This window comes from Numida meleagris, chromosome 10 (genome assembly GCF_002078875.1).
Source record: "Numida meleagris isolate 19003 breed g44 Domestic line chromosome 10, NumMel1.0, whole genome shotgun sequence".
NCBI lineage: Eukaryota > Metazoa > Chordata > Aves > Galliformes > Numididae > Numida > Numida meleagris.
Window position 1 is genome coordinate 18778461 of NC_034418.1, and position 17300 is coordinate 18795760.

The 17300-nt window shown below is 46.2% G+C and overlaps 1 protein-coding gene across 4 annotated transcripts in view; it reads left to right on the forward strand.

The window, feature by feature from the left end:
- NFAT5 (nuclear factor of activated T-cells 5) overlaps nucleotides 1-17300 on the forward strand; it is a 59074-nt gene continuing 41774 nt past the window's right edge. For 3 of the 4 annotated variants that reach the window (XM_021408157.1, XM_021408158.1, XM_021408159.1), the window contains exons 1-2: nucleotides 1-47; nucleotides 16075-16200. In XM_021408157.1, coding sequence (XP_021263832.1) covers nucleotides 16143-16200 — 58 coding nt within the window. In that variant the 5' untranslated portion in view covers nucleotides 1-47; nucleotides 16075-16142. Of the gene's footprint in view, nucleotides 48-16074; nucleotides 16201-17300 lie in introns of those variants that run through there. The other variant, XM_021408160.1, reaches the window with a different exon arrangement.

Here is a 17300-nt window from a genome sequence, read left to right on the forward strand (position 1 = left end):
CAGCGCCGACCTCGACCTCGAGTCCCCCAAGTCCCTCTACTCCAAGGGTGAGCGGGGCCGGGGGGGGGAGGGCGCAACGGGCCGGGGGGAGCGCCGGGGCCGCTCGCCGTGGGGATGCTCGGCCCCGGGCCCGCTTGGCCCGCCCGCCCCGGCCGCATTCCTGGCTCGGCCGCGGCCGCCTCAAGAATGCGTCCCGACAGGTTCTGCCCGCGGGGGCGGCGGGGGGCTCGCGGCCCGCCCGGGAATGCGGATGGGCCTCGCGGGGCCTGCGGCGGGGATCGGCGCTGCGCGGCGGCTGAACCGGGGGGAGCGGAGCGGAGCGGGCCGGGCTCGGGGGCGGCGGGGCCGGGGGAGCGCCGGCATCCAATGTGCCCGCGGCGCGGGGGGAGCGGCGGGACAAAGGCACCGCTGCCGCTCCGGTCATTTAAAAAGCTGTAACGTCGCTACGTTGGGTGAAAGCGTCGGAGGGGGGGGGGGGACCTGGGGATGCACGGCCGTATAGACAGCGTTTGATTGCGCTGAGGGCAGCCATGCAGAGCTGGATGTTGGAGGAAAGATTAAAGCGGGACTTATATATATATATATATATATATGTATATATATATATATTTAGGATTTTCGGAGCTGATGTTAATATGCTTGTTAACCGTGGGGCATGTGTCAGTAGCACTGGAGCAAAAAGAAATAAAAATACTTTCAAGAATAAAGTGCAACTTCAGAGCTCTTGTAATCTTCAGGGCCCTCAGCTCGCTGCTCAGGGCCTTACAGCTGCCAGTGGCATGCTACACTTTGTATGCTCCTTAAAGCCCTGTTGCTGTGGGGTGCTAAGGCTGTCCTGTTGGACCCAGCGGTCCCGACGGGTCCCCCTCAGCTTGGGATATTCTGTGGTTGTGTGGCCTAATGTACATGTGTGCCACCTGGCTTCATGCTAGCCACAGCAATAGAAGGGGGCAGTTCTAATAAGGTAAGAAAATAAAAAAGCAGCTGGTGAGGAAGTCAATTAAAAAATTATTCGGATGCTTGTATTGAGAATTTGAGAAGTGCGTTATTAGAACAATTTGTGAAGCATTGTAACATGAAGGTGTTCTCTATAAGAATGAAGTTTCCTCAAGGGCTTGTGCTTAACTGCACAGAACTTGTCAGCTCACTCATCTTGCTGTGAATTGTCAACATCTTTGATTTGTTTCTGTTTAATGGGATGATTGAGTGTCAGCTTCAGGTAGGAAGAACCTCTCAAACTGGTTCATCAGGAGCGCATTCTTCTGGGGGCACTGGTGTGGGGTCACAGCCCGCAGAGGGCTGGGAGGGATGGCTCATACTGGGAGTGCCCATGGGGAGCTGTGGGTGCAGTGGGGTGGTGTGGGGCAGAGGTGTACAGAGCGGTGGTGAAGACCCTAAAACAAGATTTGCTTTTTGTATTTTGTCGTAATGAAAGATTGAGGAGATGTTAGTTTGGAGTGCATTTTAATCTAAATTGAAAGTTAGAATGAGTGATATACTTCCACGGAATAAATAATTAATCTCTCCTCTTTGCTGCAAGGTTTGTTGGTATGATTTTAGCAGGAGTTCCAAAAAGATATTAGTGGTTATCTGATTAATTGGGACACACTTGGTTGCTATTTTATTTTACAGATGGCTACAGATAAACTTATCCTGTGCACTTACACTCTGATCCTGGATAAGTTTATCCAGAGAGTAAGTACAACTGATGAGATAACGAAGGAGGTCTGCACAGAGCAGAAAGCCGCAGCTGTGTGCTTGTGGGCAGGGTGTGCTGGGAGCAGGGCAGCGCTGCCCTGCAGCTGGGATCCCGCTCACACGCTGCCCCGCAGCTTTTCCTCCGTGCCCTGGGCTGTGACTCTGGCTGCACTTGTGGTGCCTGCGTGTGAGTGTCAGCTGTGGTCACGGAGGTGTTTTGGTAACCGAGTGTGAATGTGAGTGAAGCGGGACGCCTGGGGTCTTGCAGGGGGTCACTGGAGTTTCCTAACGTTTGTGCTTTGCTTGGTTGAAAGGAGAGTAGAAAAGTAATAGCGCTCGGATTAAATCATGCTGCCTGCTCTTAGGGAAAAAGAGAAGTTATATTTGAATGTGCAGAGACTTGGGATGAGGCTGATGCGGTGCGATGCTTTATGGCATGGCCTGGCCCGCTCCCCGCGGCTGTTACGTCACCCAGCACGCTGTCGCTGCGTGTTAACATTCTCTCTGGCATGGCCACTTCAGTGCACATTTTTGTTTTCATGTTTCTGTCAAAATGCCGAGCAAAACTTTTAAACCCACACGGACCTGAGGTGAAATGGCCATTAAAAGTGGGAGTCACTGATTTAAAATTTGGTCTCATTATTCATTTGAGGGTGTTTTTTCCCATTCGTGTTTAGCTTGGGAAAGGGAGTATTTTCCTTTGAGTATCCCAAGAGCTTTATCTTCCAGTTCATGCTGCTGTACTTGCAGCTCACAAGCAGTTCCAGCTAGCATGCATCCGCACTCGCTGAGTTCAAACAGTCTCATCGCTCTCTTTTCCTCATGCTCTGCTCGCGCTGATGTTTCTGTAGCCCTGCGTTCAACTGTTGGCTTGGGGAACAATCATGTTAAAACAAACTCAGTTTTTCTCTTCTTCATTCTCACTCCTTCAAAAAAAAAAAAAATGGAGAGGAAGAGAAATTACGATTTTATGACTGCAGATGGGTCTCCTCGAATGACTTATGCTGACTCAAGGAAGGGACATGTGAAAACTAGCTATGGGAAGGGTGGACCCGCGTCTCAGCAGCGCCGGCGCTGGCTCAGCGTGCCCAGGAAGCAGCTGTGAGCCCCGGCCTCTGGGATCCTCGGCCTCTGGGACCCGGCTGTGTGAGCGCTGAGCGGTGGCTCCTAGGGCTGCTGCTGGAGCTCATCCCCGCTGCGCTGAGGAACTTGTGCTGAGGGCTGAAAAGGCAGCTTTTGGTGTATAATGTAGAATCAGTATTTGTAAAAAGTAGACGCTTTGTAACCGAAGGATGGTATCTGCTAATAGGTAATAGAGATAATGATAAATTCCAGTCTTCCGCTCTTTATATAACATACTGTCCTTTTTTGAAATAAGACAACCAAAAAGTGCATACGAATTAGTAATATAGTAGAAAAATCACTGAAGCATAAAACCAAAAACCTTGAGGCTGTCTGTTCTGTGGTTGAATATCATATGTCGCATTCAAATATAACAAAGTTAACTATTCATTATGAACAGGCAGAGGTACAAAATTGCAATCAAAGCAGTTCATTCAATGTCAAGCACTAAATCTGAACTGATTAAATGTGCTAATTTAGCTAATGCATTCATTTCGAACAGCTAAAAAGTAACATGTACTAGAAGTTACATTTTTTCACTGGAGCAAGTAAGATCAAAACTCTTCATTCTCCCCCCCCCCCCCGTTTTGTTTTTCATACTGGAGTACCTGTAAAACTGCAGGGCTTTCTGGAACTTGGAAGCAACAAGAAAAATGGGAGCCGTCTCCTGAATAGCTTAGCTCCTTTGCCCTGAAAATGTCTCACAGTCAAAACTCAGTTTCCTACCATGCTTACGTGACTGCGATCTATTTGTGCTCACTGGGACTTATTGGTGCAGTACACACGCTTTGTAGCATTTTTTTTTTACTAGAATTCTTTTTCTTTCCATGATCCAAGAAGTAACTCTAGCAAGGCAATGAATGAATGATCAAAGAAGAGTGGAACAGATGCTTTATGAAGACAGCAAGAGCCTGCTTTTACTTTTGAACTTTAGAACAAATACGAGCAGTTTTCAGGAGTTGAAATATAACACATTTTAGCTCCTTTGAGCAGCTCCAAGAAGGTGCTGTAGCAGACAGGCCATGTGGAGTGGTTCTTTCTGCGGGCTGATGGTGACCAGAGCACAGTTCTTCCAAAGCCCTATGGGTTCTGCCAGCCTTGGACACGTCTGACTCTCCTTTGAGTCTGTCTGTCTTATTGGCTTTAAAATAAAAACTATGGAGTATGTTGCAGCAAAATGATTGTCTGGATTTGGGGCAGGATGTTGAATTCCCAGCTTTTCTCACAGAAATCTGAAAATTCCAGGACTGTGCAGTTGGAACAGCCCCTAACCCCGCTATCTGTTCCCACTCAGTTCTCTACATTGTGCCGACACGATGTTTTCTTGTGTCCTCAGATGAATGGGATTGGGAAACCAGTCTAAGAGTACACTGCGCTTTGAGTCAGGTTTTGTGATGTTGTTCTGCCCCGATCTAGCTTACTGTGCAGCTGCTCAAGTAGTGGTGTCACGACAAGACAGGGCGTACAAGGACTGGGGTTTGGTGCTAGGGGAAAGCAGGGTTTGGGGCAGAGCTGCCATCCATCTGGCTCTGCCTCAGGACGAGGTGCTCCTCAGGCTGTGCCTGCCTTGCTGCCCTGTGCCCAGGTGCAGTGTACGTTCTGCATTGGAGGCTTCTCAGGGATCCAGAAGTTGGAAAACTATACGCAACTACTGTGCAGGTTCTTCTGATTGCTGATATGCAGCAGAGAAAGAAAGTCTTTCTCAATGCTTTCTTTTCCTCTTGCCTTCATCTTTAGCTTTTTCAGTTCATCCTATTCTTTGTGAACACAAGGTTTTGCCTCTCTACATCCCTTATACTTAGTTTTGCTCTAGAAACTTTGGGTTTTGTTTGCTGTTTTTATGTTTTTGATACTTACTCTAATAGACGTCTGAAGGAGGAGTAATGATTTCTTTTACACAAAAAGCAGCCTGACCTCATTTTGAAGTTCAGATACGCTGCTAATCCTAGCAGGAATTGGTGAGTGGCCAAAGTGCAGGTGAAGTAAGGTACGTGCTCGTCCCTGTGCGGTTTATCACGTGTGTTATCTTCCCTGTGTTTATGTTAAGAGTAAACTGATGAGGGTGAATATTCTTTGGATAAGATTTGTCTTTCTTGTCAGTAAGTACAGCAGCTGTTTTAAGGACTGACTGAAATGAACTCATGGGTCTAACTTTGAACTGTATCATAACAGATTCTTCTGGGCACGCAGTAAAATCCAAGGGAACTGCTGTTTGCAAAAGCATGCGGTGCTTTAGCAGAGCTTGACATGTAAATGCTCGGCATCTGTTCATAGAATCAAATCCCAAGTTGAAAGGGACCCATCGGATCATCTAGTCCAACTCCTGAACAGGATGGTTATTCACTGCTGCGCTGTATGCTGTTCACAGTTACATTCTGCTGTTCACTGTGTGGCTCTTGGTCTGAGTGGTGGCTGTCACTGCAGTGGTGTGGGGAACGCTTCCTCCATTGGGGCGGGTGTGCTGAGGAGTCGCCCTCCCGGTCCCATCCATCAGCTGTCCTGACAGCAGCTGGAGAGCTTTTGCAGTTGCCTTGAAAACAATTGGGAAGGATTTTGGGTCACCTTGCAAAGTTTATGAAACCGGTGCAATGTACCAAATAATGCAGAAGTTCGTTATTAAAGGCAGATTTGAGTTGTGGTGAAGTTTGTTTGGCAAACAGAAGACAGACGGGTAGCAATCAACGCCAGTGCACGGCAAGATGAGACATGCAGGAAAGAAAGATTTAAAGGCAACAATAAAAAAAAGTTTTCACTTGTTGGAGGTGCACTCCAGTTCAGAAAAACAGCCACTTACACGCCAGTTGTTTCAGTCGCATTGTTCGGGGGCCTGATATTTTGTATGGATTTGCTGAGCAGAAGAATCTGTAAGTTTTGATAGCAGCACTACAGAGTGATTGGAAAATAATAAGCTGCAGAGTTCAGTAGTTTCCATTAACTGATGGCAGTTTGTATTTCCTTGTGCACAGGGGAACATGATCTGCGTATATGACCATTAACTGAAGGCGGTTGTGCAAGCTGCTGTGTGAAGTGGGGCAGGCAGAAGTGACCCCCGGAGGTGTCCCAGCCCCAGGCTGGCCGTGCCCAGCATCTTCAGCCTCACTTGTCTGGGGTGCTCCAGTCCCCTCACCATCCTCATGGCCCCTGTGCATGGCAGGCTGTGAATTCTGAAGTGTTTTTGTTGTTGGGACTTCCGTGAGTTCCCACATCAGAATTTCACATCCAGTGTCAATCTGCTGCTGCTTTTCTTACTGGGGCAAGTTATTCCCCTTGAATATAGCAGGGTTTTTTTCCTGAAATTTGTAGGAAACTTATGGATTCTGTATCCTATTGCCTTTTGGGTGAAGGTATCTGACAGGTTCGGACCCTACTGGAAATGTGACTGCCTTGCTGCTCCCTTAGCAGAGGGGTTACTCCTGTTCAGGAGGAGTGTGTTCCTTTGGAATTGACTTTCTCAGTGTTTTGGAGCCTGGTGCTCCAGGCATGTGCCCCTGTTCAGCAGTTTTAAATTCTTCTCTGCGTTTGCTACTGGTGGAACTTCCGTCAGTTCTTGGCTGTAAGTATATTTCAGTGAGCATGTGCCCTTCCTTTGCCTGCACACAGATTTCTTTTGGGTATAAAACTAGCTTTGTTTTTCTTTTAGGGCATCTGAATTCTAGACGGGGCCTTCTGCCTCGCCTTGAAACCTGAGCTGTACCTGGGATGGAGCTGCTCCTTAATCAGATGGGGAAATCGTTTGGTTTCTTATTTTGTGGCCTGAAAAGATTCAGTTTAAGCTTCAGCACTTTGTTTAAGTTGTGTGCTGCCAATTCAATAAAAAAGGTGCTTTCAGAGGCGTGGTAGCAAGGAAGGGATTATATTGTTGAGAGTAAAATTAAGTACTGCTTGCTGTGCAGGTATTTCAGTACATTAATACAATAGCAAAAGAATTCATTTCAGAAGATCACCTTTCCACCCCTGAGCCAGGGAATCTGCAGGGCTTTATGCTTACTGAATTAAGCTTCAACACATAGAGGAAAGAAAGTTGAAGCCCTGGGAACTGGGAGCAGACACTTCGTGCAGTGGGATACCAGTACCTGCTGAAGAAACTCTGAGTACAAGGCTCTTCCCTTAAAAGTTCAGTAAGGAAAAGCAAGTTAATGGAGCTGGAGAGGTCTTCAGTATAGCAGCAGGGAGGCTGCGACAGCCCTGCTCCCTTCCTGCAGGTGGCCCGAGGTGGGGCACGTCCGAGTCCCCAGAAGCTTTTGCCAGGGTGTCCAGCTAGCATCGTTATCTGCATGCTAGCTGATTATTTCTATGAACTCTAACCCTCAGCGGGCTTATCTTCTGTTAAATTATCTTTCCGTGAATCCTCGTGGAGCTTTAGCACATACCAAGTGTTGCACATGCAAAACCGAGGAATTGAGTGGAGGGGGTCATGGATGATAAAGCGCAGATAAGCAGGCCTTGCTTTTTTTGTTATTTCTCATGGCTTCTGAGTTAAAGACACCCAATGTAATGAGCAGGCAGTGATTTAAAGCAAGATTGGGGTTTTTTTGGGGGGGGAGTACACCATTTAATTTCAGAAATAGCTGATTGATGTTTGGGTGGTAAAAGGATCAGTGACTCGAGGTGTCAGATCTGTAGGGGCTACACCTGCTTAGCGAGGCGCGAAGGGAGGGAGCCAGTCTGCAGCTGCTGGCTAGAACCTGGAGGGTATTCTGTGCAAAACTTACTGGCTCTTGTAAGCCTTTCCTTGTAGTTTGCTGCTATCATAGCAAAGATATCTCAATTTAGTTTGATTTGGCATTACCGTCCCTATGTTTTCTACAACTTGGCAATTCCAGACTAGTTACACCACTCATTCTTTCATTGCTGCTCTTCCTCTGATTCCGTTGGGATTTTAGCTCCGCAGTACAGAAAAGAACTTTTTATCCACGTTTTGCTGTTGAATGTTTGGCTTGGCTTCCCACTTTATCATCAAACATAGTACTTGAATTGTAGCTAGGAACTAAAGTGATGGTAAGGGAGCATAAGTGCTCTTCAGTTTGGGGGAAGGTGCATGAAAGCACCCTTTAATGTCAGCAGCTTACTAAAGTGAGCCCAGGGGCCGTGCAGATGGCTTGTGGGCTCCGGGTGGTGCCATGGTAGGAAGCGCTGGAACGTGCCAAGTCTGATGAACGTGGCCTCCAGACCTGTCTTTACTATGAAATGCTGCATCTGAGAGGTGGTTGCAATGTATGGAAACTCTGAATTCTTGCACACCGTTGTTCTTCAAGGTCGGGTACCGTGGTGTGGCTCAAAAGGAAAAGGTGTGTCTGTCTTTGTGTTGCTGGTGGTACAGCAGTGGGTGCTGTTACAGTTGTTCTACAGCAAATGTAAGAGATGGCAAAAATAAACCCTCTGGAAACAATTGTGCAGACCCAAAAAGGCTGAGAGAGGCTGTTGTGAGACAAGAGTCAGTGGAGTATCAAATGGCCTGCTGCCTCTGACTGCAGGTGGTGCTTTGCTCCTATGGAACTGGCGTAACTGGCTGGAGCACCTGATTACCTTTATTTCTGGTAAATTTTGATTTTGGCACAATAGCAATGTTTTAAAGAGGTTGTTAAGTAGATATTGCTAATACTTGTTCTTTGGACGTGCTGTATTTGGGTCCCTTTGAGCATTTGGGAAATGAAGTTAAGGCTTTTTAGTGACAGGATGAAGATGAGGAGGAAACAAAGTACCTTTACCATTCAGTTTTGTGTAGAATCAGGAAGTGTTGCTGTTGTTGTAACATTGTTATTTACAGTTGCAACCTGGAAAAATAGAGTTGTTGGAATTCCTTAATTGAATTTTCATACCTATCATAGTTGGACTCTTTCCAAAGGGCAAACTTAGTTCAGTTTCCTGCATGTCGGAAAATTAAAATATGGCAGCTTTGGGTTGTTTTCTTTTCATTTTTATGTTTTTTTTTTTTCCTTCTCAATTTTGGGTTGTTTGTGAGCGATGTGCATCTTTAAATACCGCTGCTCCTCGTAGGTAGCAGAGTCTGTCAGATGTGATCGGGCGCTTTGGCTGTGCCGCTGAGCAGTGCCCGCCTGGCTCCGTGTGTCTGTGCTTCTGTCGTTCTTCAGCTGCGCGGCTTTGTCCGCTGTGTTTTATTAGTTTCTTTTGAGTTCTGGGAGTTTAGTCTGGAATTTACAATGGCATAGGACAGACTTTTTAGTAAGTCAGTGCCGGTCCGTTTCTTGAAGTGACACTCGCTAAATAAAGTTGTTGTCTTTCAGAGATTTGTAAAATTGGATGCAAACAAGACCCAGGATTTATACTGTCTGTCTGCATTTATAAAAGTACTCTTTGAGCTGTGAATGAGGATGACTGAAACACAGCCAGGAAAGCTTTATTTGATATTTGGACGTGTGCCATAAATAGAGTTCAGCTAACACATGCCTTTGTCAGTTGTTGAAATTCAACTTTAAAAGGATTAATTTCTCAACCCTGCCCTGCCGTGCAGAACCCTGAATATTGAGATTAACAGCTTTTCTGAAGGTTGGTGGAATACTGCAGTAAGTGACTTCAGGTATAAACTGTTTGCACAATTACCCTTCTAATACTAGCATTTTTGCTCTTAGTGCTTGCTGCTTTAAAAAAGGAGGAAGAAAAACCTTTCAGACTTTATTTATTTTTAAATACAAGAGGCAGTGATACTGGGGTTACTCTAAAGCTTCAGTGACTTGTCTGGTTAATAACATATTGCTGAACGACTCGATTTAAAATAAAGGTGGCTGTGTCAGCGAGCTCCTCTCCTCCTCGCCTGCACGTGCTGCGTGTTGCGAGGGCTGCGTGTCCGCTGTGCGTCAGCAGCACGGCACCAGCTCCTCTGCTGCCGCTTCAGAGGGCAGTTCTACCAACATCAACTTCTTAATCGAAGTTTTCTGCTGTGGGCAGAATGATGGCATCTGCCTTTCCCTGTGTGCTCGCGAATCATGTTGATTTAGGGCTTGCTGCTTTTGTCTGAAGCCAGAGGGGACTGGAAGGAAGATTTTATGCTGGGTTGTGTAAAACAGCCTTGTATACACTGCAGTTTCTTTGAAAACCTGCCACTGTTGCTGTAGCAGCAATATAGCTCTGCCAGTATTGACAGTGAAGGGAGCATTGGTGGCAGGACTCCCTCCCGGTGTTCGGCTGTGCTGCCATCCACAGGTCCGCTGCTCGTGGCGTGGAAGGTGCAGTGCAGGGGAGGCAGCAAGCTCACTCACTTATTTCCACCGCTGTCTGCTTGGAGGTGCAGCTGAAGGAAGGCAGCGGTGCCAGTGCCTGGAGCAGCAGCTGGCATGCCTTCCTTTCAGAAGGATGTGTTCCTCACAGTATGTACATGTGCACGAGGAAAGACATAACCCTAACGTGTTTGTCACCTGGTTAAGTGTTGGTTTGAGCCAAGTCCTATGTTTAATCATGTGATTCTGAGACACCCCCAGAGGTGTAATACAAGCACTGCTGTTACCTGGCAGACTGGGCACCAGCCTGCGCAGACACAGCCGTGTCTCTCTGTGTGCTGGCGGCCGGGCAGCCTCATCAGCTGCTGCCAGCCTGTGGCTCAGTTTCTGCATGTGCTAAAGTAGGAGAAATCATACTGACAGCCTTGTAACATGCTTTGAGATGCATGCATCAAGGCTATGAAGTAGTTCCCTGCCCCAGCCTGTCAGCTTGGCTCTTGCAGAGCAGTGATGGCTTGCACCTTCTGCTGGTTACGCGCAAATCCTGTGCCATTGGTACATGGGTGGAGGCGTGCATTCAGCGTGGCTGTAGCGGTGCTCTTTGCTGACTTGGGGGCACAAAGCCTCGGGCTGCCTGCTTGCATCTCCCTGCAGACCTGGGTGTAAGTGATCCCTGCACCCTGCAGCAGTGCACATCTTGTCATTCTGTACTGTAAGAACCAAACTTGTTCAATTAAACCAAACATGGGGTATGTGAGAGCACCTCGTTTTCCTTGATGGATGTATGGAGGGAGCTGATCAGCTCCTACAGGCTCTTCCTGATGTGAAATAGTTTGGTTCAAAGTGTTCCCACACCCAACCTTTTGTTACAGAAAAATCCATCAGGGTCTCCTGATGCTAACATGTTGTTACAAAGCAAGGCTTTGCTTGTGTGTTGAGTATTTAGAGCTGACGTAACACTCCCACCTCCCTTTCAGAACCCTTTGTGAACTGAGCTATTGTGGTGGAGTTGTTTAGTGACTGAGTTTATTGTATGCAACTATATTGTTTGTCATAGACTGGATTTGTGGGTAGAACCAAACTTCAAGTTAAAAACAAACAAACCAAAACCAGCCAGTGAAAATGTGTGGATTCTTCTGAAAGGATCAGAGGCCTTGATTTTTCAGATATAGGATAGATTTTGGTTTTAGTGCCTTCTACAAACATTTCTGAAAGACCCTCAATTGCATGTAGAGCTTCATTACACAGCAGCTACTCCTGGGGTGAGCAGTGACAGCAGGGACCTTGGTAATATAGGTTTAGCTCCAAACCCCACACTTTAGCATGGGCTGATGAGCATCGCAGAATCTGTATGAATGTGTGCATGGGCACTTGGAACCTGATTTTTTTATGCTGCCGTGGGATGTATGCAGCATGGACACTGGTTTGGTAGTTTGTATTTTTTTTTTTTCTCCCTAGTTTCTTTCATTTGCAGAGCACATGTGCTCCACTGTTCTATCCTCACTTGCAGCCTCTGTAGCTGAAGCTACTTGCATGTTTGTGTACTTGTAATTGTTTTTTAATTTAGTTCCGTGTAAACAGCTCTTTGTCTGTTTGCTTGCTTGTTTTTTGATCAGCTTGGAGTACCTCATTAGAAGAGATTTCTGCTAGCATGCTGCCAGCTGATTAGAAGAGTGCACCAAGGTTTGTCTAATCTCTGGTGTGACTGTCATGTGCTACAGCAAGGAAGTGGCTTCGGGAGAAGCAGCCAAATCTGCATGGGTATTAAACCATGTTGAGGAGACCCGTACTGGTGGGGATCAAGTGGACAGCCGTTCAGTGCCGGGATCTTGTTAAGCACAAGGATTGTCTTTGCTGTTCAGAAGGCCGAAGAAGTGGTGAGAGATTTCAAGCATGTACCCTTAGAGGCAAAAAGCCTGTGGAAACACCCTATCTGCACCCAGTGCACTGGCGCTGTGCTGTCCCGCATGGCTGCTCTGCATGCAGGGCACTGCTGTTACTTTAGGATGGGGCTGAGGATTTTGGGGACGCTGCTGGGGGCAGCCGGCTGGCGGAGCAGGTGGCCCTTGGGCCGGGCAGGAGTGAGCCTGGCTGTGCTCAGGGACTTGTGGTGCTTCAGCTGCACCCGAGGAGCCACCTCACAGAGCCTGGGGAGGAGATGAGTCCTCCTGCAGCGTCATGAACCAGTGCTGGCACAGTGCGAGCTAGCGAGGCACTAAGTTGCTGGGATCGCAGCTGAAACTTTTATGGGGATGTAAGTGAAGAGTCATTCAAGGCTCATTCCATGTGAGTGGCTGCAGAGAAGGCTTGCAAGTGCTGCATGTGAGGCAATGCTGGCTCTGGGCGTGTTGGGTTTGCTGAGCTATAGCTGCACCGATTATTTGCAACTCCTTTCATTAGCTGTTCTAGGGAAACTGCTTCCTCTTCCTGCCCTCCATCTACTTGAAGCGGGAGCATCTGTCTCCGTGTCAGCGTTAGGCTCATACTATTTAATGAGTGAGCTTTCACCTGGCAGTGGTTTCTCTTCTGACAATGGGGAGCTGCCCAAAATGGGAATTGTCCTGTGTCATTACGAGGGGAGCATACCCGTGCTTTCTGTGGGACGTGTCCAAAGCTAGAGGAGGAATGTTCAGTTCCAAGGGGCTTAGGCCACCTCTAGCTGTATGCTTGCAAAACCCTGTCCTCCTCAGATCTGAAACTTTGCAGTGTTGGATATGGACTTGGGATCAGGGTTGTTCTGGCAGGACAGCCACGTGAAGCGCAGTTTTCCGAGGTGGCAATGTAACTGGCAGCAACATCAAAGTTACAGGCAGCTGATTGCAGAGAGGAGATTACAGTGCTGGGATAATTGGATAAAGGGCGGGTGAAGAAACTTGACACTTAAAATACTTGGTGTAAATCTGCCTGTCCCTATGTGTCCTTGATTTCAGTAATAGAATTTGTGAAGCCTGGGCTCACCTGGTTGGTCCAGGGAGGTGTTCTGAGGGATGGAGCGAGATCTGGGAGGGTGCTGTAAGCGGGGTGGGATGGCTGATGCTGTGGATGTGAGCGGCTCGGGGCTGCTGCTGAGCTGGGCTGGTGTGTCCATCTTGTTTATGCTTCATAGTAATAACAGTCCTGAAATGCAGGTTCCTTTTTTCCTATCTGGGAAAAAGAAAAAAATGTATTTAGGGAGAATGCTGGGTATAAGTGGAGCTGGTGCTAGAGAAGAACAGAAACTTGAGATCAGTGAGTGCATTCTTCAAGGGGATTTAAAACCAGCAATAAATTAGGAGGCACTGGTGCTGCCAGCTGACTGCAGCCTGGCTCCTTCATTCAGCAGAGTGCCTGCTGAAAACCGGAATTCTATTTATGTATTTTTGGTGTTAATTTTTAAAAAATTATTCGTGCTTTCAAATGCAATACTGCATTTAGATAATAGCTGTTTTTTCTTCTTGTTGATGTTTTCCATGTGAATAAATGCAAAATTCTGGCAGAAGGAGAGTGTGTGTGTGTGTGTGTGTGTATATGTGTGTGTTTAAAAAAAAAAACAAACAAAAAAAAAAACCCACTCCGCTACCAAAAAAACAACCAAAGGAAAACCAATCCCAGCGGTGGCAGCGAGCTGATGGGTAGAGGAAGGAGCATGAGCTGTTTAATTATGGCAGTGAGCATGGGGAGAAGCTGCATCCCCCAGGAAGAATCGGTTTCCTTGCAGCGAGGCTAATCTTTCTGGCATTTGTCAGTTTCTGCTTTAATGCTATTTATAGTGCAGCATATATAAACACTGGCCTGTGTTTAGGTGGAAACACAAAGTTTCATTTGAAGTCTGATGTGTTAGGAGCAGGTTTGATGTGGCAACTTTCCTTAAAGGTACCGAAACCATTTCAGATTCCCGAGGGAAGTTCTGCAGTGACAGTTCTTGATAATCCAGCTCACGGGGGATGTGTGTAGCTCCCAAAGCTGTACGTGTTCAGAGGAAAATCCAGGAGACTCCCCTTAGCTTAGAAGTGACGTTGAGCTGCCTGGTGCAGTATCCAGGTGCGTGGGGACAGCAGCTGGCTGCTGCGGCTGAGGCCGTGTTTCGAGTCTCTTGGTCTTTTAGCAATGAAGCATGAAATTAAAGGTTTGCTCTTAATGGTATTGTGATCTTCGGGAATGTGCTTCAGTTTGCATGCTTGCTTTTCCTCCCTGCGCTCTCTTTATCATGTTGTTAGAATTATTCACAAAGATTGTATTTATGCTTGTTGTGGGTCGCTGCTAAAATTATCTGTTCCGTGAGAAACTGCTTTGGGGCTTTTGGCTCTGAGCATCCCTTTAGAGCAGCAGATTTGACATGCCTTTGTCACTTTTGAGAATTAAAAATACATATTTAAAAAAGATGAAAGCTCGATCCCACCTAATTACTTAGCTGTAACGAGGCTTTGTAACTAACACCAATATCTTATGAGTCATGTTGGAATTATAATGATGAGCAGTCCTCTCAAGGAGGATTTCTGGAGAGGCAACAGTGAGGAGTGAAAATGTATGCATGTACTCTGCATACACATAAAAATATACCCTGCAGCCTCTGGCCGTGGGGCTGGTGCTGGCCCCCTGCTGTGGGGCTGCTGTCCCAGCTGCGGGACCCTGGTGCACATGGGGCAGCACGGTGGGAGGACGCGTGTCGGTAGCTGCTGTGGGGCTTCTGTTGCTGGGGCAGCAATCACAGCCTTTGGGGCAAGATACTCATCTTGAAGACAATCTGCGGTTCAGCAGAAAATAGACCCACATGTATCTCATAGCTTCCAAATGCCACGTTTTATTTGGAGATGTTTTTTGACATATTGACAGCTATGACAGTGGCCAAGCTTACGGGAGGCATTCAACATGGAAATAGTTTTTCTTTGAAAACTGCTTGGGATTTGTGGTTCATGGAAGCTTTCTCAGAATGCGGCATGACAACCTACCACCTCCTACAAATATGCACTGCTGGCTGCTTTTTTGTGCCTGCAGAGCCCAAGGTAGCTTGGGAGCTTGATTTACACCAGCTAGATTTTAAAAGGTGTGGAGGCATGTCTGTTCTCTGCTGGAACTTCACTTCTGTGCATCAGGACTGACCTTGCAGCTTGAGAACAGAGGGTGAGAAGCCCTGACATTGGTCCTAAGTGCGCTGCCAGGGTCTCTTGCTAATGCCTTCCTGTATGTGAGCAGATCTGAAGGTGTAATGACCCTTCCTGATAAGTTTTGGTGCCTTATATTGCAAATTCAGAAGCTGAGTGCCAGCGTCTGCTCACAGCAGTAACCGGCTCCCGGCTGCCCCACGTGGGCTTGCCTGTCTGCCCCGCTCAGATGGCCAGGAAACAAGAGCACAGAGCCTTGGGGGCCATGCGTGCTCCCTTTGCAAGCCAGAGAATGTAAGACACATCCATTTCCACACTGGATGTGTTCTTTGTGTCCTCCTGGAAAGGTGTACGTCCAGTTGTGTGCTGGTGCTGAGGTGGTACTCCTGCGCAGATCGAAGAGTGCTGGGTGCAATGTGTTGTCACTCGCTGCGTTCTTAATGGAGGTTGCTTTCTTTGTGGTATCTACATCAGTTTTCTGAGAAGTTTGAGGCAAGAAAAGTGTTGCAGATAAATGCAAGTAAGGGATCTTAGATAACAAGGACTGACTCTTATTACATGGGAAGACCTTGTAGGATATTCTGGAGATGATGATACTAAATTCATCTCTGTTTCTTTGAAAGCCAGTCACACAGTTTGCTTTGAGAGCATGTTTGCCCTTAATGCTCACGTTTTTCTTGGTGTATGCTGTCATCTCTTTCGTTCTAAATGAGTACAGTGGTGGAAGTTCATGAATTATTTCTTTGTTGGAACAAATTTGTATCTTTTTGTTTTGGACTTGAGAATGTGTGTCTTCATGTTCCCATGGTTGGTTTGCTTTCCAAAATAACTTCATTCTGCGATGTTAAGATCTCCACGTACCTAATGTAACTTTTTAGGAAGGTTCTGAAAGTGTTGAATCACAGTTCATATCTCTTACACAAATACATTTTCTTTTCTCTTACTGCTCAGGAATACATTTTTTATTAAAACCTTTTCTTCTTTTCTCCATTTGACAGAATCTGTCTATGACCTTCTCCCAAAGGAGCTGCAGTTACCACCTTCCAGAGAAACATCTGTAGCATCCATGAGCCAAACAAGTGGTGGCGAGGCAGGTTCGCCTCCTCCAGCTGTAGTTGCTGCTGGTAAGCATTCTCATTTATTCCGTTGCTTTGTTAAGGTTCGTAACATTCTGGCCAACATGAACAGTGCTGGCAAAGTTTTGGTTGTAAAAAGCTTGTGGAGAAGTAACCAAGTTTTATGAAAATTTAGGGAATATAAGCTAACATAAACTAGGTAATCTAAATGATCAAGTATTCTATGTCAATAGTTGCTGTATTTCACATACAATTTATCTATAGGAAATGTTATCTATTTTCCTATTTTGTTATTACTCAGAACAGCCCTCTTGACTCCTGGAATGTACTCTGTCACCAGAGCTATTCGTACCTGTTTGAAACTGAGTCAGAATGCTGACCGCCTGTAAAACTGTGAATTCTAGCGTGGATAAAAAAATGGAATGGAGATTGTTTGGGGCCATGAAGGTTCTTAGGCTGTAGGAAGGAAGAAAGGTCATGTTTTCTTTTCAGAGGCCTGAGGAGGAAGCTTAGTATTTAAACTCCATTCCAACACAGCTCTCTAGTGTAATGTATTATAAAATTCTCAAATACGTGAGAATGTGAAATATTAGTCAGAATTAGGACAGCACACTTATAAAACTGATAAGTTAATTCTTTTTCTAACTGTCAGCATATAAAAACGAGGCATGATCTTTTTATCTTTTTCTTTTCTAGCTTACTCCCAGTCATGTTTTAGACTTTACTAAAGACTCTGTCATTGGTCTTCATTAAAAGTAAGGTCAGGATTTAAGGGCAAAGTTCTCATTTGTGAGGTTAGTCTTAGTGCTGGTTTGTGCCTGGAATTCTTGTCGGCATCCTCTATAGATGACTGAACATCTGTGCAGTGAGGAAGAGGGGAAAAACGATTCATGTTTCTTCATTGGATGAGGGTTGTTTGTTCTTTTTCATAATTTGGTCCCCATATTCATTACAAAGTCATGTTCCAATTTCCCATTTGGCCTTAAGTTACTTGAGGAAAAATGTATATGTGTAAGGTGTGGATTCTGATAGCTGCCTTAGTCTTTTTTTTCCTCTACGAGTTCATATGCATTAAATATTTATATGATAACGTTTCCCACATTTGCATGGCACAGGAATCCTGATGAGAAATTGAAGTGATGGTAGAC